This window comes from Apteryx mantelli, chromosome 12 (genome assembly GCF_036417845.1).
Source record: "Apteryx mantelli isolate bAptMan1 chromosome 12, bAptMan1.hap1, whole genome shotgun sequence".
In the NCBI taxonomy this organism is placed as follows: Eukaryota; Metazoa; Chordata; class Aves; order Apterygiformes; family Apterygidae; genus Apteryx; species Apteryx mantelli.
The window spans coordinates 8,467,351-8,490,809 of record NC_089989.1 but is presented as its reverse complement, the minus strand read 5'-3'; the positions used below and the strand labels follow the sequence as shown (position 1 = coordinate 8,490,809).

General features: G+C 38.5%; 1 protein-coding gene across 7 annotated transcripts; it reads right to left on the bottom strand.

The window, feature by feature from the left end:
• Positions 1-1,019: 1,019 nt before the first annotated feature.
• Positions 1,020-23,459, bottom strand: RAB43 (RAB43, member RAS oncogene family). Of its 7 annotated transcripts, none has more exons than XR_010885463.1 (4): positions 23,227-23,459; positions 10,846-11,029; positions 5,158-9,906; positions 1,020-3,406 (listed from the first exon to the last, which is right to left on the bottom strand). XR_010885463.1 is itself a non-coding variant. In XM_067303837.1 (4 exons), the coding sequence occupies exons 1-3, from the start codon at positions 23,443-23,445 to the stop codon at positions 9,656-9,658; spliced, it is 654 nt and encodes a 217-aa protein (XP_067159938.1). In that variant the 5' UTR covers positions 23,446-23,459; the 3' UTR covers positions 1,020-5,308; positions 9,646-9,655. The 7 variants fall into 7 exon arrangements, 4 of the variants coding, with proteins under 4 accessions (XP_067159938.1, XP_067159939.1, XP_067159937.1 ...); XR_010885464.1 differs by having other exon boundaries at positions 1,020-5,352; positions 6,830-9,906; XR_010885465.1 differs by having other exon boundaries at positions 1,020-5,308; positions 6,830-9,906.

Here is a 23,459-nt window from a genome sequence, read left to right as displayed (position 1 = left end):
ACTGTTCTACATGTTATGTTCCAGGACTGTATTATAATAATGGTGGTAATTACAAAACTGAAACCCAACTTTGCATTAACTCTTAGTCTGATGTTACAGCCCTGGCATTTACAACTTGCTTTTCCCTTTAATATTTTTGTTTTGGTAATTTTTTTATTTTACACAGATCTAGAAACCATACTATAGATGTAAAGTACACTTAAAATGAAAGGATCAATACTCACAAAGACTTGAAACATTTTGTTAAGCATGACACTTGCGTTATTTGCCTGTTGTACCAAGTCTCCACAGCACTGCACAGCAGTGGCATGTATAATCATCACATCCACAATGTTTCAGTAGCAGAGAACGTGTCATTATAAGAGAATTAACTAATGTATTCTGCTGTACCCAGCACTCCGAGGAACCAGCTTAGTGCAAGGCCATTTTATTGCAAACTTCTGATTGTCGGTTTTGAGTCCCTTACTGGAGTAGTAGGCTGAACGTAGAACTGAGTAACTCAGTATTAGGCTCCTATTGATCAGAAAGGGCAGGTTTTAAAAAAGTTGTTGAGCTCTTCTACTGACATTAGAATTAATGAGCCAAGCAGAGAGAGAGTTGCTTTATTTAGTTTACAGGAATTAGATAAAATCCAGGATGTGAATGTTCCCAGTGGAAGGTACAGTTGTAACCACATTATTTACACTTAACTGTAACCACCAGAAAAGGTTATCTTCACTTTTCCAAGATGGAGGACATGGGTTTTCATTCTTAGTCTTCCAGACAGTTGTTTTCGATAGCTTTCTAATTTGAAACAACGTTGTGTAAGTGACAGGCAGTTGTAGGGGTAAGAGGAAGAGAGTTAAACACTGCTTGTTTAATGAAGAGTACATTTGATTGTATCTTTATAAAAATAAAGACCCTGCTGCACTGTAGAAGAAGATACATAATTTCTTAAGATCTTGATTTGATGTTTCTGATAGTAAACTGTGACAAGGTACATGCATAAAATAATAACAAAATACATGAATTGCCAAACATTTAATTAAATCTTTTTAATGATGCACAGTACAATGTATCCACTACTTTGCTAAAATTTACAACAAAAAAGCAGGTTCCATATCTGTTTAAAAATATTTTTTGTAATAAATTCATAAATAGATGAAGGTAAAGTATAAAAAACTACTGTAGTATGCAAGCTTACTCCCTTGTCTCCTCATATTCCAAATGACCTAGTCAGTATTGTGATAAGAAAGTTTAAAAGTAAAATTGTTACTGATGATTAGAAATGTGCAGCCTGTGTCTCTTGAAGAAACCTTGAAAAACAGCAACGTATTTTTCCTAGAAAACACAGAATAATTTTAACACTGGTATTTTCCAAACCCCTTAAATCATTTTGGAATGCAGTGAATGAATTCAATATGAATTAGAGAGCTGTATTTTTTCCCCAACAGGTGTGTGAGCCAGACTCACTTGAATGCTATATAGTCCCTGGGGTTGTGCATCCTCAGGATACTGGGTTTTATATCCATCAGATATCAGTGAGTGAGGCACTATTACAAGAGAGGGAAAAGCTGGTAGACAGCACTGAGCATATCTGACTATCAAAAATCTTAGCATTTCTCCACACAGACTTTAAAAAAAAAACTTTTAAAACTGCTACAAATAACTAAACTCACCTTTTGCTCAGGAAATGACTGAATCTGCTTCATGTCTGGCAAGCAGGACAGTGTCTAATCTCATCCATTGGCTTCCATGCTGGTGTAGCCCTGGTTTTGAAATGGTATGTGTATGTAGAACCATTCCAATGCTTAACTCTGGTGAATCCCTTATATCACACCACCAAACTGTATTAATTAGCAAAGTTATTCTTCTCATCAATATATCAGTCTATTAAGAAAATGTATATAGCATTTTATATTTTATTTTTCAAGTATCAAACTACTAGAACATTCTGTTTTAATACCATTTATAAAGGGAAAAATGCTTAATTATACACAACACTGAAATATGGAATGAACATGAAAAATACAGAATGATCATGAACCTTTTTAAGCTCTGCCTTTTGCATGAATATAAGTCTTTCTGATAACTATTTCCCTTTAGTGCAAAACTAGTTCAACACAAGTTTTGTGCTTTTTTGCAATGGTAATCACATACTTTTGAGGAAATCCGTAGGCACTATCTGCAGCCTTAACATTTCTGAAAATTAGGCTCTTAAAAATTCACTTTTTAAAAGCAGCTTCAAATTGTCAAAACAAGTTTGCATGTCGTGTTCAAAAGATAATCTTTCACACCCTTATTTTCACGTACAATAGTTTAGATGCCAAAATCACACCTTCGTATCTTCAGATGAGTCTATATTGCTTGGAGAATTTATTGCAGAAAAAATGGGTGTAGATCATCACCCATTGTGCATGCAATGTAATAGGCTGTTACTTAGTAGTTACTATGAAGATACTGGCTTTGGGGAGTAAAGGGATTGTTGGTCATGTACCCCAAAAAGACAAAATCTAAGGAAAGATATACACAGTATCCCATCTATCTCTTCCCTCTGCTTTTATCTGGAGAAGCTAGTCCTTGTATCTCTTTTTTTTTTATTTTTTAAGAAAACAAGTTTTTTTTGGGGGGGGGGTATCAATTGAAAAATTGGAAATAATAGCCACAGAATGGGTGGTTAGAACCAGAACCACGCTCAGAATTTCCCAAATTCTGTTATGCCTAAACTACTAGCTTCCACAATCCTGATAGTATGCAAGGTACTTTCTAAGCTAAGATTTACAGAAACTTGGATGCTTTTAACTAGCTACTAGACGTGAACAGTGTGTACTTCAAGATGTCTGATTTAGTTTATGGGGGAGTTAAGGCTTAAACTCCTACAGTGCAGTCTATGGTAAGATATATGTTCTTTCCCCTCACTACACTATTAAAAGTGTTAAAGAAAGCTTAAAATAGGTGACCACTGTTCTTGATATCCTAGTCTAAACAAGATCTTAAAAAACTAAGTTAAAAATGTACATATAGGATAAAAAATTTTATTTTATATCATGTTTATGGCTAAATTAAAACAAAAGAAAATAGTCCATTTGTAGTTACTCAGGTGCAATACCAAATTTTGGATGGGTTAAGTAAGCCTTAGACAGAGGAAATGGCTTAGATAGAAGCAGCTTTGTGAAGCTGCCGTACCTACCTAACTTTACCCTGCCCTGCACTACCTATTCAGATGAATGATCACACTTAATTTTGATTGATTTCAGAGTACAGTATTACATATATTACACATTACAGATCTTAAATTACTACCACAGAAGCAGTATATTAATAGTTGTACACATGCAAAAAAAAAGTGCTGGTTATAGTCTATCTGATGGCCTTTCAGAGTTTTGTGATAGGAAGATCATTCCTCACTTTTTTGCTAAAGTTGAGGCTGAAAGAAAGTAGAAATCAGGGTCAGTAGTTTCATTGGATAATCAAATCCAAAATAACTCAGCTGAACTCTAAAAACGTCTTGCAAAAGAAACATGGAAAGTGACTTGTGCTTTTTTTTTTTTTAATGATAGAGAGCATCAATAAATTTTTATCATTATATGATCCTGGCAACATTGTATCTGATCTTTTCAAGATTTTCAAAGGTTGTGCTGGAGGGGAGAGATGCACATTAACCACTTTTACCTCATAATGGAAGGAATAGGGGGTGTTAAATATAGCTTTAAACCAATTTAACAACTCCCCAAATGTTAAACTGTTCTGTTACTATATGTTTAGCAGTCCATTCTTTTTCAGGATAGACAACAGTTAAATTTCTGTTGCAAAAGAGCAAACAGTAAAAACTGTAACCATTTGTGTAGTATATTGTTTTACATTTGGGAAGGAAATTTTCTTTGAACTGAGTAAGCATTTACAAAACCTACAAGATTTAATAAGACTAACTAGAAAGTCTTCCCTGACTGTTACTCAGGCTTCACTTTTCTCATTCCTGTGAAATCATTCTAGTAATTTGTTTCCCACTGGGCTACTAAATCAAATGGAAAGACAAGGCAATTGTTGAGATGGTAACATGGTTAGAAGCCTTTAGACATCATGGAAGGCATCTAAAATTATGAATGTAGTACAGGTAATTGCCATTATCAGTAATTAAGTAACAGAAATCCCTTTTGAAAACACACAGTAAAAAATTCTGATCCTTCTGTATTTCAAAGAACTTTTTAAAAGCACGTTTTTATAATTTGTCAGTCATATTAAAGAAATGCTCTCTAGTATCAGGATAGGAGAGTTATGTTGGCTATTTTCATCTAACCTCTGGCAACAATTCCATGGACAGCAAATATCCATGTGGGTTGGTGTTTGTTTTAATTTTGTTACTCTGCTCTTTTCTGAGTAAACGAAGACAAAATGATAAAAGGATATAGAAGGATAAACTTGTGCTGGAAATCAGAACATCTGGTCATGGAATATTTTTCTTCTAAAGTGCACCGTGGGGACTGCATTTAAATGCTTTAATCTGAGAATTTTTGCTGCTTCAAATAACTCTACAACCTAATTCAGTGGAGTTAAAGGAAATCTAACATTACCTGACCAGTAAAAAAATAAGGTACCCAGGAGATTGGTTCTCTGACTAAAACTTCAGTAGGATGGTCAGCACCCAAAATAAATAGTACAAAATCAAAACTGAGACAATATTCCCCCAACCTATGAATCTCACTTTTTATGGCATAACAAAGAATTGTCAAATCTGAGAACAGCCCAATTATGAAGGCTCTGTTCTGTGACTCTCGAGGTTACCATACTTCACACAACTGTAATAAAATCTAATTATTACTCTATATGGGTTAACAATATGGCATCTTTCATTGCTAAATTTTTAAATCTAGAATGCCTTTTAGCTGATAAAACAATCTAATGTAATTTGAGAAAGGATAACTAAGTGGTTAGGGTGATTAGCCTAAATTTTGGGATTCATTTCCTTTCAATTCCACTAAGAACTACACATATGTACTTGGATCTGTTGCCCTTTGTCTTGTAATTGCCTCACTTCCTCTACCACAAGGGTGGGAATACAATCTACAAAATGATCAGGTGCTAATGGGGCTAAGCAAGAACTACCTCTTCATAAAAGAGCACGTATTTGCTCCAATTTCCTTGAATTTTCTCTATCTATTTAATGGTTGTTCACTCTACCTGGAGCCTTGTTTCCCTGAAGCCTCCACAGAGGATGACTGACAGGTTAAATTGAGCACTCTCCAGGGTCGGAAGATAACAAAAGGAGAGTCACTTTATTTTTCAGTTTCACAAAGCACGTATTCTTCTCACTTGATTTTCCTCCAGCACACTGTTTACACAAAATAATGCAACAAGGTAAACTTCAGTGGTCTTCTAATATATGCATGTTTGAGGAAGCAGGATAGATAAAGATAAAAAAAATTCTATTAGTGAAATAACATATAAATGCATCCTATATTTAAAGAAACTCACATTATAGTATTGAGTGCATATTACTATAGTTTTATAATATAAAACAGTCTTATGAAGGGAAAGTAATAATGTTATTAACCCCCAATTCCATGGGAACTGAGATGGCAAAAGACAATCAAATAGTCATCTGGACTCTGGCTGGGAGTATAAGATTAAATAATGGAAGTGTGAATCTCAGTGGGAGAATACATAGCAAAGGAGAATCAAGGAAAGGCTTTAATGTTATTTAAGGATACTGCTGCTTGAGTTGTATACGTAAGGTAATACACTACTGCTGTATCACATGTATGTCTCCACCTGACAGTCAACTCTATTCTTCGAATAAATCTGATCTCTAAAGGCAAAGAAAAAAATTGAGCAAGAGCTCAGCTTTTCATGAAGTTTGTAGTACTCTATGCAGTGTTAGCTGGGCTTCATTTAGCTTTGTTATTCCCCAGAAAAAGTGACCTGCTTTCCAGTACAGTGAAAGTGATAAAATGGTTAGCATTTTTCCTCCATTTGTATGTGTTTTCATTTTTTTAAATTTGTTTTACAAAACAAATGTTAGCAGGTTTCTGGGCTGACATTTATTTGAAATTACATGTCCATATTTATAAATATTTGTGCAAATTCCTTCCATGATGATGGACTGAATGAGTAACTGGAGATAAATTAGGTTAAATCAAAACTAATGCAAAGAATAACAATGCCCACGCTACTGGAAACCACATTCTGCTGATGATTTCATTTCAGTATTTACCCCTGCATTCCACACTTAACTGTTACAAGGCAGGGATCAATGTCCCCTTCTGTGTTTTTGTAACATGTTGCACATGCGTGCACTTTGGGCACTGCCAAAACCAAATGATAAATACTAATGCAAATACATGGTCAGCCAAGGAGATCTGCTTAAAAGCAGTTCCTGCATCATAGTCTGTTAATGTTCAACTGCCAGTAAACAGGATTCTTAGCAAATGTTTATGCCACAAATTCTGATCATGTGCTACTGAATTATTCACTTGATATATATCAATGCACATTCCTGACCTAAGATTTGAAATAGAATATTTTACTTGTAAATCTCAGGCATTTTGCTACTCATTCTCTTCATCCAGGTATCCTTTTGGTTTCAATAGGATTATTGTAAGTAAACCAACAGGAGTGGGCTGCTAATACTTAAATTATATAGCTATGTATGTGAGTTACGGATCTAATAAAGGTCTTCAGAAAGGGAGTGAAAACCTACAGATTACATTTACTGCTTAATGCATTTCTGGTCAAGAAGCTAATAATCTAGTGACAGCTGTACTATTATTAATAGACCAAGAAACCGTTTGGTAATTGAAATAGCCGCTTTCTACTTACAGCCCAAGCACTGTCATTCGTATGTGCTACTAACCTGAACAAATAAACCAGGTCTTCCATCTTTCTTTGTTCCCTTTTGTTCAGTTGGGTAGGACATGCAAATTTGTGTTACAGTTGTTAAAATGTAGAAGAGCTGAGCATTAGAAGATACAGCTGACATAAAGCCATAGTCTTAGTTTTCCACCGCAAAATGAAAACTATTCTAAATTCTTGCTTTAATTTGAAAACACAGTAAACAAATAATGGACACTATATTTCATGTTTTCTGACTGAAACAGACTAACCTGTTGCCAGAGTCTCAACCTTCAACACTGTCATTTAAGAGAGAGAGCAGGGCAAATCCTAAGGACAAGTGTAGTGCTTGGTCTAATTCTACTCATTTACTAAACAAAACTCAGAATTAAGGAAATGGATCAATATGTCATTTCTCCATTTACAGTAAAAACAGAATCATTCACTGACTGCACTGAAAGCAGGATCTATGTTCATTTTGCATCGTTCCAGTTTTAAGATGAGCTACTATGCAAGCTACTGATTTTGATTTGAGTAGTACCAATACTTCATAATCAGCATGGCTTAAATATATCATTTGGCACTGATCCTGCAAATTTTGGGAGGCTGAGCTTATTTGAGGGTCCATGTCCAATCATGCAGAATTGCAGGACTGTTACCTACATATGTAAGCTATAATATGTTATGAGAACAGGGAAATGGCTGCTAGCATTTTGCATCTTAAGGACTATCTAACTCGGAGGAAAAATAGTAATCAGACTGAATTATAGCTTGGACTGTCTTCATGGTTTCTTTTGGAAGACAGGGTCTGCTAACCAACAGTGAATCTGGAGTTGGGTAACTTTCATCTTCAGGGTTTAGCTACTGCTGGGTGCTTAGTGTCTGTTATCTTTGGATGTAGGAGAGCTGGAAATGTCCTGGAAAACTATCTTAAAAATACTACTGAGTACTGCACCTCAACCTGCCCTTCCATATAAAACATTAGGAATGTGAAAAATACACTAATTGAAAAATTTAAGGCCCCTTCACTCTTACAACTATGAAACCTGAAAACTATCCTTTTAGATTGGAAGCAAACAGACTACAAAGCATAAGTTATTCTTCAATAATCTACATCATAGTTTTAAAAAAAAACAGAAAGCTGAAAGAATGGTTAATAATTTCTATAGAAAGATGAACAGTACTGAAATTAGGATCCATTAGCCCTTTCTTAATCTTCCTGATTTTCATGACATTGGATATGCCAAATGGCCAAAAACTGGTGTAGCCCTAATAACAACTCAGTCCACCTGGTTCTTTTTGATCAAGATCTTCAAAAGGGACAAGTGATTTTGTTTTAAGTGGGTGCCTTCTGAAAATGAGCTTCTTTAAAGTATCAGAATTGCAAAAATCACTTGTTGCTTCTGAACACCTTTGCTTTAACTGGAGATTTAAAAATAATCCTGCTACTGCTCCCTTTGCAAATCCAAGTTTGTAAGGGGCTTGAGAGTGTAAATCCAGAGAGGACTGCTGCCATCAGTACTTTAACTGCATATACAACATATGCTAACACAACACAGAGCTGTGTTTGAAAGACAACTATATGTAGTTGGATTAGGAAATGTATTTTACTTAACAATATAAACTTTTCATCAACAGTGAAAAAATTTTCCTGCTGAGCATTTTTAAGAAATGAAAAGCAGTTAGTGACTTGTGACAGGGAGAGGGAAGCAGACGAGTACAAGGTGGGAGGTTATCAGTCAAAAAGAGGTTGGTTTCTTACAAACAAGAAGTTGCAATGCATGCAGTTTTCAGCTATTCTGAAGTTTTCTTTCCCACTATATGCCCAGATTGTATTTAAGGAAATGTTTAAAAAAACCCAAGCCCTAGTTAAACCATTTAGGCAATAACCACTCTAGTAACATAACATCAAATGTATGACCAGAATTAACCCTGTATATGACCATTAGACACATGCCAGTAGGTCATGGCTACCGGGCAGTTCAAGGTTTTCCAGTTCCCGTTTCCAGTGGTGCAGGTCTTGAGTTATGGAATGAAATTAATAGAATTGAGGGCAAAAACTCAAAGACACCCACTTGGAAAAGGGAGCTATCACTGTGCAAGCAATAAGAAATGAAATATATTAACCCATTCCTTCCTCAAGGCTGTATTTAAAATAATTAAACTGATCCAATCATGCTTGACAACAAGTCCTGTGATATTGCTCAGGCTGATTTTGCTATTTGTTAAAATGATAACTTAAAAAAGAAAAAAAAACCTGAGAGAAGGCTGCCCCACCAGGGCCTGTACCAGTATTACCTAGCAATCCATATGCCCTGGGACAGATGACTGTTATTTGGTCCTTTAATCAAAATGCTGGGTATTTTGACACTTGAAATACTTTTATCAAAGACAGTGTCTCTCACTTCTAGGCTTTCTGGTCATTGGTGGAGTGCTGATGATTTAAAGAAACATTTCAAGGTTACCTATTCTAAAGGTGACCTCCTTTGCCAACAATCACATACTGAATGTTTCAGAACTTTGTGTGTGTATTAGCCTCCAGCCATCTATCTCCCCACCCTACATCAACAGTCCCAAGTTGTTGCCTCCACTTTTGTTAGACGAAGGATACAAAAAATAAAATAGTGGGGACAAATGTAGAGTAAGTTTTCCAAAGGGCTTGACTTTTAGGACTACACCTCAAGAGTCCCCTTTTAAAAATAAGACACCAAAGCAAACAGGATTGTGTCTAACTTCTACAAAATTGCTGGTTTCACAGGAGGAGGAGAATATGGCTACTGTGCTACTCAGCATTAGGGTGAAGCACCATCTAAATTCCAGTAAAGTTAGGGATATCACCTAGCTCATATCAGCAACCACACCCCCAGCCTTCTACAATGTCTTTGCTGTCAAGCTTGATACTGTCAGTACTCTTCTCACTGAACATTGGGCCTCCATGTCTCATCATGAGCTCCGTGGCCATCTTCACAAAAGCCTCTTCCACATTGCTGGAGTCTTTTGCAGAGGTCTCTATGGCACAGATGATATCATAATGTTCAGCCAGACTCTGAGCTTCTTCCAGCTGAACCTCTCGAAGGTCACTTAGGTCAGACTTGTTTCCTGGAAGAAAAAAACAGAATAATTGATAACAAGTATTTATGCCAGAGTAAGTGTTTAGCAGAAAGTTCTCAGGTTGCCCAGAGAATCTGTGGAATTTCCGTTCTTGGAAATTTTCAGAATTCAACTGAAAAGGCCCTGAGCAACCTGACACTAGTATTGCTTTGAGCAGGTGGTTGGACTAGATGATCTCCATAAGGCCCCTTCCAACCTGATTTTTTGCATGACTCATATATAGAACAGCAAATGTCCATAACCAAGGTGACAGGACTGAAGAGCAGTGGCTGGAGACCTTAAAGGAGGAAAATCAGGCTAGAAATCAAAGCTAAAACCATTTTGTGAGAAGAGAAAAGGAAGACAAAAGTGGAAACAGCAGCAGTTTGATGGTTCCTAAGGAAATCTAAAATACTGATATATTAGTAGCCCCTAGAGCTATACCTGAGTTGCAAACATTGGGTCTGGGAGCTAGAACTTCTAGCAGGGAACCTACAAACCCTGACAGCCCCAATGGCTTTCAGAACATCCCAGTCTGCAGAAGCATGTGGGTGTTCCGGTTCCCCAGAACACGTCTGCTTGATACGATGGAGCTTCTCTGGGCTTATCATCAGAATAGCTCCTGAACAGATCTGCCTCAGAACCTGGAAATCTTGGATACCCAACTCTCCACTATGCAACATGCAAGAATTTCAAATCAAGCTTCCGATACAAACCTGGCTCCTTTTTAACACAAATTAATCAAAACAGATAGGCTGCTTAAAAAAAAAAAATGTTTAGATACATCAGCACTTCCTAATTAAAAATGTTTGGAAAATTTCCAATTAGCTCTACTACATACATGTTAGCTTCCATCAGAAATAAAACTTTTACTCATCTTAAGCAAGTATTGCAACTAATTACATTGTACAGTACTCTCTAGTGCTAAGTATTAATATTTTAACTCACCAATCAGTAATTGTACAATGTTGGAACCGGCATACTTTCTCACATCCTCGATCCAGCGAGGAATGGACTGGAAAGAGCCTCTCTTGCTGATATCATAGGCTAGGATTGCTCCATTGGCGCTTCGGTAGTAACTCTGTGTAATAGTTCGGAATCTCTCCTGGCCAGCCGTGTCCCAGATCTGCAGCTAAATAAAACAAAGCATGTAGTGAGACGCTATCTAGTTTAAACACACTTTATGCTTTACACTTTTCAGGTATCTCTTTTCTTTAGAATAAAGAATAAGAGTAAAGATTTTAGAATACATTGTTTTCCTGATTAAGAAGATAGGATTTGATTCAATAGCCTTGTCAAAAATCTCCCTTACATGTAATACATTTTGCAGTCACTTTTTTCCCCCCAGTCCTTTGTTAATGAGTTAAGGATAATAATGTACACCAGAGAACTTTTTTGTATGTGGCTGCCCAGAGTTTACACCTGCAGCAGCTGCTGAGACACTCTGGGTTCATGCCGGTAAGCTCTGCTGCATCCTTTGTGGCAGTTTCACTTTCACCTGTCCCACCCTAGCCCTTTGCCGCTTTCTCTAGTGGAGTTAGCAAAACAAGATGTTAGCTCTCCGAGGGCTAAGAAAGCACTCCAGACACTAACACATCTGGTGCCTTAGCGAAACTACAGAGGGGTTTTCACTAGCATATCATCTGAGGTATTGATTTGGTTTTGCCAGTTCTGCTACAGGGGCAATAACCACTTATCAGTGGGACCTGGAATAGGAGGTGGTGGCATCATCTGAGAGCACCAAGGCTGTTTGATAAGGAAATGTGAGACAAAACCATAGTATAAAAGTAGTGCCAGGATTTCTAGGTTTCAGTGAAGTCAGTCAAAGATGTAGATGCTCAGCAACTTGAACAATTCTTTCAAATGGATACCCATGTTTTATCTTCTTTTAAGAAAAAGATAGCAAATAAAAGCTTCCTTTTATACATAAGGAATACAAGGTTGTTGCAAAAATTCTGTCAGTCATCTTGTCCTTTTTTAGGTGACAGAGCAGACATTACATCTGGACAGGAAGAGGAAATGCTCGGCTTACATACTTTTGCCTAAATCCATTAGCATAAGAACCGTGATTCTAGTATCAGAGTTTGAGTTCTCAGTACTAGGTGTTCCAGAGGAAGGAGACAAACAACTCAGAGTGGACAAACAAAATATCCTGCTCTTAGAGAAAATTTCTTTTTAAATCTTCTTGTTTTAAAGGTTGTCTTATGTCCTGGAACATGACAGCTTATATCCCAGAAGCTTTTAATCTAAAGTAACTGTGGATGTTCTCATTCTCCATATAAAGCTCTAATCCTTTTTGAATCCTTCACAGCTCTTGGCCTCAGTATATAAAAGCAATGAATACCAAAGATTTTCCTTTTATCATTTTTTAATTTTATGTCATTGTTTCACTTTTTTTCCTTCTATCCCCAGATGATAAATGAGAGAGTGCTGCTTGCCTTTTTGTGTCATTCGTTATATTCTGCATCTCCTCTTACTTGAGAGAGAACATAAGTGAATACTCCTGTGTTTTTTTTTTAAATCTTCCCATATTGTGCAGCTGTTATTTATTCTGTTATTTATTTGTTCCTCTCTCCCTGAACCTCTTTCTTTAAAGAGCTGAAAGGAACTTAACACAGTCTTCCAATGATGTTGTATACTTAGTAATATGAAACCATTTTCAATTTATTTATTTTGCATATTAGTATTTTGTTTCTATCTTCTCTCCCTGCTGCATGTTTAGGCAGAAATTTTCATTTTGCAAAAGGCTGTACTGATCAGATTACTTCCCTGTGCTAGCTAAACATTTAGAACCCAAATGATATATGTACAGCTTGAAAGGAACTAATCAAATGAAAAAACAATTCTAAGTTCTGATAAGAGTTTTCTCAGAGAAGTGGAAGGGACTGTAATGGTCTCAGAAAACAGAAAACCACAAGGCAATGATTTTTAATGGAGCAATTAATGATTTAGAGCAGCCAACAGACAATTACTAGAGGCAAGGAAGTTCATGGTGCGTTTATGGTGTTCTCTATACTCAAGTGTCTCCCATTACACCTCTGTGTCTGATGTAGTTTTAAATTCCAGTACTAGATTAGGTCAAGTGCAAAACAAAGCTAATGATAATTACCCAACTCTTGGGAGAGGTCTGAGAGATACTGTGCATATAGAAAAATTATAAACTTTTTTCATAAAAGATACTTGTTTTAGGCTACACTTTTCACATGGCATAAATAAAAGTGATTTATCTGTAGGGTGATTGAGTAAGACAGTCTTGGGCCTTATGCTGTACACTGAATTTGAAAACCTCTGTACATATGCAACTTTCATAGAATCACTGAGGTTGGAATGGATTTTTGAAGGTGACAAAGCCAACTTCCTGCTCAAAGCAGATTCAACACTGAATTCAGACTGGTTTACCCAGGGCTTTGTCCAGTCAGGTCTGTTTATGAACACCTTTCTTGTACTGGGAGGCCCAAACCTGGACACGGTACTCCAGATATGGTCTAACAAGCATCACGCAAAGGGGAACAATCGCTCCCTTTGATCTAGTGGCCATGCTCCCATTGATACAGCCTAGTGCGCTGTTAGCCTTCACCACTGCCAGGGCACACTGCTGACTTATGTTTAGCCTACTGTCCAGAGGGTCCTTTTTAGCAGAGCTGCCACATGGGCAGTCATTCCCCAGCCTGTACTGATACAGAAGCTCAGTTCATTCCAGGTACTGTGCATGTGTGCTTGCTGAATTTCATGGAATACCTGTCAGCCCATTCCTTCACTAAGTGTAGGTCCCCCTGAATGGCAGCCCTGCCCTTGAATTTATCTACTATACCCTCCAGCGTGGTGGCGTTTACAATCTTGATAAGGCAGCATTCCATTTCCTTCTCCATGTCTTTGATAAAAATATTAAGCTGGACAGGTTCCCAGACAGACCCATGCAGTCTTCAGGTAGAGTATGAAACATTAACAATTACCCTTTTTCACCCAATGATCCAGACAGTCTTTCCCCCATCTAGTAGCCAAGCCATCTGGACCATAATGCCACAACTTGGATATAAGAACGCTGTGGGAGACCATGTCAAAAGACTTGCTAAAGTCACAGTGTACAAAATCCATTGCTCTCCCATCATCCACAGAGCCAGTCATTTCATCGTAGGAGGCAATCTGGTTGGTCATCCATGGTAAATCCATACTGGCCATTTCCAGTCACATTCTTCTCCTTCATATGCCCAGAAATGGCTTCCAGGACGACTTGCTCCATGATTTTCCCAGACACGAAAATGAGGCTGACCAGCCTGTAGTTCCCAGGATTTCTTGCCCTTTTGGAAGATGGGTATGATATTTGCCTGTTTGTAGTCATCACCCATTTCCCCAGCTTTGCAAAGATGATAGAGAGCAGCCTCACAATGACACCTGCTAGCTCTTGCAGCACTCCTGGATTATTATTTTTTTTAATACACAAGTATCTATGTCTGTGTGTTTGCAGGACTGAACCTACAAAGTTGCTGAAGTCCCAGGTGTCCAGCTAGAAACAGCACAGACCACAGGTCGGACCTTCTGAGCAGCTCAAACAGCAGTCTTCCTCCGAAGCCATATCCTGCAGGTAGGCTCTTTCCCTTAGATGCTCTAGGTTCATATTCCCCTACTTGTCACTTCTCTTTTGCATAAGGACTGTGAATCATTCAGCTTTTCACAAGATCCTTAGTTTGTTGTGGTTTTGCCTTCATTGCTGAGATTACAGAATGTGTTAGACTTATCTGTGTGACTTAACCCGTAAGTGGACACTTACTTTGAAAACATATATACCAACTAACACACCACTGTTTGTCACTGCTCCCATCAGTCCTGCTGGCAGAAAGAGCAGGTGGGTGCTCACTCTCTGTTTCAGGCAAAGTCAGCCAAATAAGGACAAATAAGGACATGGTTTAATGATTTGCTTAAGCCAAAGTAAGACCACACTGTCATCAAAGATCTGCCATCCCAGCTGCATATCCTTGCCTGCCTTCTGCATTGAAACTACCACTTGTGAAGCTGTACAGTGAGTCACATTAACTCACGGATGTAACTGAAAAACAGGGCTTTTATTTGTAGAATTAGTACTAATTACACAGCCTTATGGTACTGAGAACATGCAGACTGCAGGGAGAAAGACGTGACCATCTTTTTCAGCAACGGCAAAGTTGGCTTGAATGAACCATGAAAATGCCCCTTCAGTTTAACTCACTGCTGAAGGTGGGTGTGAACCAATTCAGTGACCTCTGCTGAAGCTGAATAGGGAGTCCTTGTACAATCTCCTCCTGACCCAGAGCTGTGTGGTGATGGTAGCTTCTTCAGCTAGTAGGAATCTTTCTGCCTCGTACCTTTCCACACTGAGCACACTACTTTTTTTGGACTAATACAGCTCACTCCTTATAATTTGGAAGCTTGAAAATCTATCCTGTGTATGAAGTTTTAACAACTGTCTTCCTTTAAATCATTAAGAACACACACTACAGACATACACACACACACAGAGTATGCAAGTTTTATAAACCAAATTACTTAAACATATATATATTCCTAAAGGCAAAAATATAGCTTATTTGCTTGACAGCATCTTTAGAAAACTAAAAAATATTTCAGTACAGCATAAACCGTTCTGCCATATGATTAAAAAAAAATAAGTTGTCACAAAAATGCCAGTTCTGATCCTAAATAAATACTATTTTTTCCCGTAGGCTTAAACAGATGTGTTTCAGACAATCCTATTGGAAAAGAAATATGAAAATTATCTGTAAGTACCCATCTCAATTAGAATTTAAAAACACCATTTTATAGTAAAAATTTCAAATGATCTCTTGTTTAAACTATATTTACAAGTGTCTAATTCGTGAGAAGAAATAGCAATTGTAAATTCTATGAAAAAAGTATAATCTTAGTGTTTCTCATTGAAAAGCCATCCTAAATACATTAGATGCTAAAGTCAAAATAACAAATGAACAGTAGTACTGCAGGTTACGGCAAAAGCTATGATGATATATTCTTTGTATTATAGCCGTGTGATTATATATTACATAAAGTTTTTATTTCCTTGGTTTAAGTGCTTGAGCTTTGTAAGTAACGTGACAAGAAGCCACAATTTCTGCACAGCAACCTTAACTGTTTTTAAGCAACTCCTGGTTTTGTAATTACCTTGACAACAATTTTGGTGAAAGAAAGAAGTTGGGATTGCTGGAGAACTGTATTAAATTCAATTGAGCGTATCAAGAAAAAATAGCTATGAAATTGGAGACTGGTAGTAGGCTTTTAGAGGGACCATCACCTGTAACAAATGGACACAGGATAAAGAGCAGAGAATAAATCTCCATTGTTCTGAAGAGTATGACAGAATACCCTAACAAAGACAAGGAGCCACCTTCCTTGTGCTAGTTGTTTCACCGTTGAATGCCCATTTAATTACACAGGCTGATTATTTTCATCTGCTTTTAATTTTGAATTTTTTGGACACCACAGCCCTTAGCACTGGCTGGTGCTGAGTAGCAGATTGCTAAAACAACTATTAACACCCGTAAGATTTTTAGATGACTCTATAGAATCACTATAAAATCAGAGCTTTCCAGATGTATATTAGACAAAATTTAGAGTATCTTTTCGTATTTGCTTTCCCATCCTTTCCTGTTGGGAAGAAATACACAGGGAGTATATATCATTCAACTCGTGCAATGATGCAGGCTGGGGACTGACTGACTGGGGAGCAGCTGTGCTGAAAAGGACCTGGGAAGGGGCAGGGGAATCTTGGTAGACAGAGAGCTGAACATAAGCCAGCAACGTGCCCTGGCAGCAAAGAAGGTAACACCATCCTGCGTTGTACTGACAGGCACAAAGCCAGTAGATCGAGGGAGGTCCCCTTGATCTACTACCCCCCTTTATTTGGCACTTGTCAGATTGCAATTAAAGTGCAGCATCCAGTTTTGGGCCCCAGTACAGGAAAAACATTGATAAACTGCAGCAAATTCAGTGGAGGGTCACCAAGATAGTCTGGGTGCTGGAGTACATACCCTATGAGAAGAGGCTGAGGGAACTGAGCTTATTCAGCATGCGAGAAGAAAGGGCTTTGAGAGGACCTATTAGCAACCTTGTAGTATGTATGAGGAAGTTATCAAGCAGACTGAGCCAGGCTCTTCACAGCAGTGCATGGCAGGAGGATGGGAGACAACGGACAAAAACAGGAATGAGAGGTTCTGACTTGATATCAGGAAAAGCTTTTTCACCATGAGGGCAATCGAGCAGTGAAGCAGGTTGCCCAGGGAGGTTGTGCAGTCTCCATCCTTGGAAGTTTTCAACACCCAACTGGATAAAACCTGGTCTGAACTCATAGCTGCCCCTGCTTTGAGTAGGAGGTTGGACTAGAGACCTCCTGGAGTCCTTTACAGCCTGAATTATTCTGTAATGCTATGACTTTAGATTAAGAAATATGCATACGTCTGCACACAAATCAGTAATGCTGAGCTATCATGTTTAAGAAGGCAAGTTCAAAGAAATGTGCTTTGCACTTAGAAAAGTAGATCAACCCTGACCCACAGGGCTGCACAGCCATCTCTCATGATAGGAGAGCACATGCATAGGACTCCTGTACTTCTGCTGAGGAAACACCAGACAAAAATGAGTGAATATTCACTCAGCCTGGGATGACAGATGAATTGTGCCATGCTCCATGGATGATACAGTAAACCAAACATTTTATGGGCACTTTGGACTTACTGTGTATATGTTAATAGATTTTTCAGATCTCTAGTACCTGTGCTGTTTATTTGATTGTCCTGTGCACAAGTGCTCTATGTCCAAAACACATCTGCACATACAGTGCTGGGTACCTACACAGTGTCCATTTTTCTGAGATTTGTGGATGTCAAGCAGCTCTACAGCAGTCATTATAACAACCTGGTAGTTTGATGTCTAAAAATTCTTCACAAATGTGCTGCCTTGACAAATAAACACAAACTCATAATGTGTGACGGGGGAGGAGGGGGAAGCCACACGGAGCTAAAAACGCCAGCAAATCATACATGCCCTTAAAACAGAAGGTAGAGAAATTTATGGTGGCTCTCTGGAAAACCATTGGGTGCTGACTGATGAGGCTTAAAGCAAGCAGGCTTTCAACTAACAGAAGTTGGCAAAGCACTGAAAATGGTGAGTGACAGACTGACCGAACAGCATAGTAAACAAATATTTATCAAATGGTTTGATGGAGATTCTTTTTGCATTGGTAAACATGCTGTTTATCAAAGGATAATGTTGAACAAAGGTCATCAAGAAACTTTAAATAATTTTTCCCTCCCTACTTCCTACATAATTTACAAAGTACTTTCCTCTCCCTGATTCTTCCAAGTATCATGAGAGTTCAGGTTTACTTTTATTTGTGAAGCAGCATTAATAATAAGTAAGTACTTCCTAGAGCTGATAATTTCCCTTACAAAGATAGCATTGGCATTTTCGTGCTATGAATTCCTCAGAATATAGTAATTTCCATAAAATTTCCTCGTAGTGAAATGGTGGATGCAAAAACTCTTTCTGCTAAGTGATTCTACACCAACTGTGTTTAAATCCTGTCATCTCAAATGAAAAACAACAATAGACAATAATTTCTGTATGCTGGCAAATCACAACATGTACTCCTAAAAAAAAATTACTGAAACAATTCTGCAACTTAATCTGTACAATCTTTGCCAACAGCAACAAAACCAAGATCTGTATGGCAATATATTTCATTTTAAAATAATATTCACACACAGAACACTTAGGTAAACTGATCCATTCAATTATTTCCCTTACAAAATTTCCAAAGAATAAGGAATTCCACTTTGCTGGGAATGCAGCTTTTCTGTTTGCTCTAATATTATGACTGTCAAAATAATTGAGAAGAGGGCTACACTTTCTTCTGTTTGTCTATTGCCTCAATTATAAATTATCAAAGAACACAGCTGCCATGTAATAACCAGTTGCTTAATTTGTATTTGTTCAGCACTGTTATTGAATACACTTTTTGTTTCTTTTTCTTCCCTTTGTTTTGATTTCTTCCCTATTATGTTTCATATTTTCTTCCTTCTACCTTTTATGATACTATTCAATTTAATGTTAAATCAGGGGGGAGGAGATGGTGTTTCAGAGTCAATCTCCCAATGAGTCATGAGTCAAGACAGCTAACAAGTCATAATTTTAGATTACTTGCAATTTGGCCAGGTAATGACACATTTTGGTCCATTCTGAGAGGAATATAATTACAGCTTCGAGGCCTGAATAAAAGCCAAGGGTTTTGGTATCATATGGACTGAATAAACTTGTAAATTAAAAAGTGTAATGCTTTTGAGAAGTATTTGTTATAAAAGGAATTTGTTTTCAAATGTTCCTCTCTCCTGTTGCTCTCTGAAAGATACAGTCAGAGAGAAAAACTACTGCATGAAAGAAATAAAAATATTCATTATATGTAAAATACTATCAATTGACAGCATAAAGTAGACATTAAAAATAGGTACCCTATGAATTTCCTCTTGTGAACAGATAAATTAATGAAAATAAAAGGAATTTTGTTACCATTATTAACCACAATTCATGAACTTGGACTTAATAATGTCCTTGCCTGTCACTATGTAAAAACTTAGTTCTCCAATTTTGTAAATATAATTTCTTATAGTGACATAACAGTTACAAAACATTTTTGTTCTATTTGCCAGATTTTTTCTATCAGTCAAAGAACAAGTAATTATTTTATCAATATGACTTTAATCACTATGCATTAAGTCAACAACTGTGATTTTTAGGAACTACATTCTCCGTACTGTAGGGTATAGCCTGCTAATAAGAATATATTATATAGAAAGTGGTGTATCACAACTTTCAGCCTGTTAAATAGCATGTCCTGGAACACTTTTTGTTAATGACAATGTAGACATTTCATAAAGCTGAAAGAGAAGAATTTTGGATATTTACTGGTCAGAATTTGCCTTCGTAAATCAGAAATCAAGATGGTCATCACAGATAGTTTTGACTTTAAAGTTCTATTAGAACCCAGCTTGCCTGATCTGCCAGTCTTTTAGTCCCCAAAGCTCTTGCCCAAGGCTCACAGGAGCCTGTCCCAGAGACACCTGGCTGGTATAATCCCACCGGACAATATCTCAAATTGCAGTTGGAAATCTTAAAGAAAGAACAAGAAGAGAAACAGAAGATTAGATGGCACAGAGAGCTTATTCTTCCTGCATGGAAGGGGTAAATCTCTGCAAATCAGGGTAAACATGTATTGGGGAAGCTTATGGTACCAGTGCTTTATTGTTTTACTTCTAAAGAGAAAGCTTCAGTTTTCAGGACTGTCAGTGAAGAACACCTTTCTGAAGCACTAACCTCTCTTTATATATGAAGCTGACTAAGCTTCAATAGCTGGTGAAGCAGTAGTGTATGAAATGTCATTTGAGACATTTGAAAGAATACAGCTTTAGGACGTAAGAAAAGCCTTACTTGAGGAAAAAAAGAAAAGCTATTTGCAAAACCTTTGCCTTTACTCCAACATGCTTTTTTCCCCTGTCCAACAAAAGTGCATCAAGGAAGTGAGACTTTTAAAATCCTTGGGCACCAAGTGTTTCAGAAACATTATGCAACTGTAATCAAGACATTCAAAGTTTTAAACAGAAAGGGACATTAACTCAATCTTAAAATGTTTGTCTCAGAATGAGTGTCTGATTCATACTCAGTTGTGTTGTAATACTATCCTTAGCCTGACTGAAAATTAAGCTTAAGCCACTGGGGATGTGAAGCAACTGGTGTTCAGATGCTCCATGGGACTTTTTAGTACACACTGTTGCTCTGAAAGGACTTCTAAAGATGATCTTATAAATAATTATGAAAACTGGAATTCTTATTCTTGCAGCATTTGATAAAAACAAACAAAAAGCTTTCTAACTCCTTATAAAGATATTCTCTTGAGTAGCAGAAATCCATAATGAAAATGGGGAGCACAGGGATCACCTAGCATAATTTCATAAGGATCTTAACAGTCAAACAACAAACTTCATTTTAAACACTTCCTGAATGTCTCCTGATTTTGGGCATCCCAATCAACAGTTTCTTTGAAACTCCTTAAACAAGTATGTCTTATGCAATGTACACAGAAACAATGAGAAACACAGTGCATCTCTCAGAGAGCACGTGTACAGGCTTGCTTGCTCCTGGCTTAGAATATGATTTGTTTGGACAGTTAAAGTGTTCTTCCAAGAATCAGTATAACCTACATTGAAACTAAATTTGTAAAATATGCAAGATATACACACCTGATAGTAACTACTTTGTAAGGGAGTTCACAAAACTATAACAAAATGCATCCTTATTTTCTGTTTCCTATAAACACTGAACAAACCTATCTAGATTAGATGTGCCACTCTGAAATTTCAATCCAAACTGAAAAAGCCTGACTGGAATTTAAACTTCACATAAACCCCACATCTTAAGAGACCAAACAAACAAACAAACAAACAAAGACAAGCAAATATTCTCATATTCTAGCTGTGGTCCTGAATCAGCACCTAACAAAAATGTCTGCCAGGTAAATAGCAGCACAGTTGGATTAATTTGCCTAAAGTAATGTTTAAAATACTCTTCGTCAATCTGTGCATCCCAAATTTTTTTTTTAAGTGGTAGTACAGAACCATCTAAAGCTAATGAAAGTCTCTTAACAAGAGCCTTGCATTTCTTACTTGTCTTTTGTAAAATACCTAGAAATCCTCCACAAATTTTGTTGCAGACTGCTAAAACAAGAGTACTCAGGCATAAGTAGTGACAATATGAAAAAGAATATCTAGGGAGTTTGGTTCATTTCTTGGGCTAGTGTTCTCCTGCTCCTCGAGTCCCTAGCTGAGACCTTTAGCACCAGCAACAGACACATTTGTCACTTTGTGTGTGCCTGGCATTTAAATTGAGTCAGGTTTCAATCTTAAAGGAGAAACCCCACTTCTAACTGCTCACTTGCTGTAAAGCAAGGAAAAGGAACTAATAGCACAAACAAAATATGAGTTGCCCTCTCAACTGCTAACCCAAGCAATTCTTATATGATGGGAATAAAGGTATAATACTGCACAGAAAGTAAACACCTTTGCTAGGTATGGAAGTCTTCCCTGTTCCCTAAACTTCTAATCCCCTCCTCTTTCCTAAAATATGTGCCTTCATTTCTACCATTTTCTGCAATTTCCTCTGCTTAATATTCTCCTCACCAAGGTTACATTATAAGAAAAAGATAGAATAGAGGACTTTGGCCCCTACTTTGGTAAAACAGACCAAAATTTAACTGCAATTACCATATTTCTGTATCATCTTTCATCTCGAAAGCTTTACAGTTTTATGATCTTTTCCAGGCAGTGACTCAATAGAGTTCTTTTTAGTGTCATTGTGGATAAGTAAAGATGGCTGCATAATTTAATCCTGGAGGGCAGTGGTGAGTGGATTCCTCACAGCAGGTCCAGCACCCAGGTCGTGCTGCAGCAGCCTCCCGCAAACTGCGGAGTGCCTCCTCTTTACTTCTTACCTTCTGTTCACGCTTCTGTGCTCAGAGGCCAAGAAAGGTGTAGGGAATTTGTACCACCAATTCTTCCACTGGGTAAATGCGACATCCTTCTTCTAACCCTAAACCATTAACTGATTTTCTCCAGCATGAGAAGAACAGAAGTCAAATTTAGAACTCCAAAAGTGACCCTTTTTGAGATGCCTTGTAAACAGTATCTTAAGATAACTTTTACATGTGCTTAATTTAACAACAGTCCTCCCTGCTTCCCTGAATCTGCCGGTTCTGCATGCTTTCCTGGAGACACAACAGTCCAGCTGAGGTTCTTTCTGGCTTGTAAATCATCACCAACTGCCTGACTGAACAGAGGGGCATTGCAGTTAAAGCACAACCGCAGCGGGTCCCGAAGTGAGGCTTCTGCAGTTGGGCTTTCACCAGTGTCGGTGTTGCGCCAGTCAGGAAGCAGCCCGGCTTGCTGCTACACAGCTGATCCTGCTCGTAGCAAAGGGAGTTATACTTGCGCCTGGCTTTCCGGGGCGCAGCTCCCCGGAGATGCCGCGCAGGAGGCACCGCGGCCGGGCGGCCCCTCTCTGCACGGGCAAGTAAACACCGGGCGGCAGGGCCCGACGCGGCGCCGGTCCCGCTCCCCGGAGGCGGAGCGCCGCGGGCGGGCGGCGCAGCTCGCCGCCAGCCAGGCCCTCCTCCTCCTTTCCTCTCCTCTCCTTCCTCCTCCTCTCCTTCCTCCTCCTCCCCCCCCCCGGGCCGGCTGCCCCGAGCCCGCGGCTGCGCCAGCCCTGCCCGCGGCGCCGGGGCCCGGGCCGCTGCCTCACCTTCACCCGCTTGCCCTGGATCTCCAGGCTCTTCATGGTGAAGTCCACGCCGATGGTGCTGCCCTGGCGCTCGGCGAAGGCCCCGGTCTTGAAGCGCTGCACCAGGCAGGTCTTGCCCACGCTGGCGTCCCCGATGAGCACCAGCTTGAAGAGGAAGTCGTAGCTCTCCTCCGCGTCGGGGCCGGGCCCCACCGCCCCCGGCGCCGCCGGGCCGGGCATGGCGCTGCCGCCCG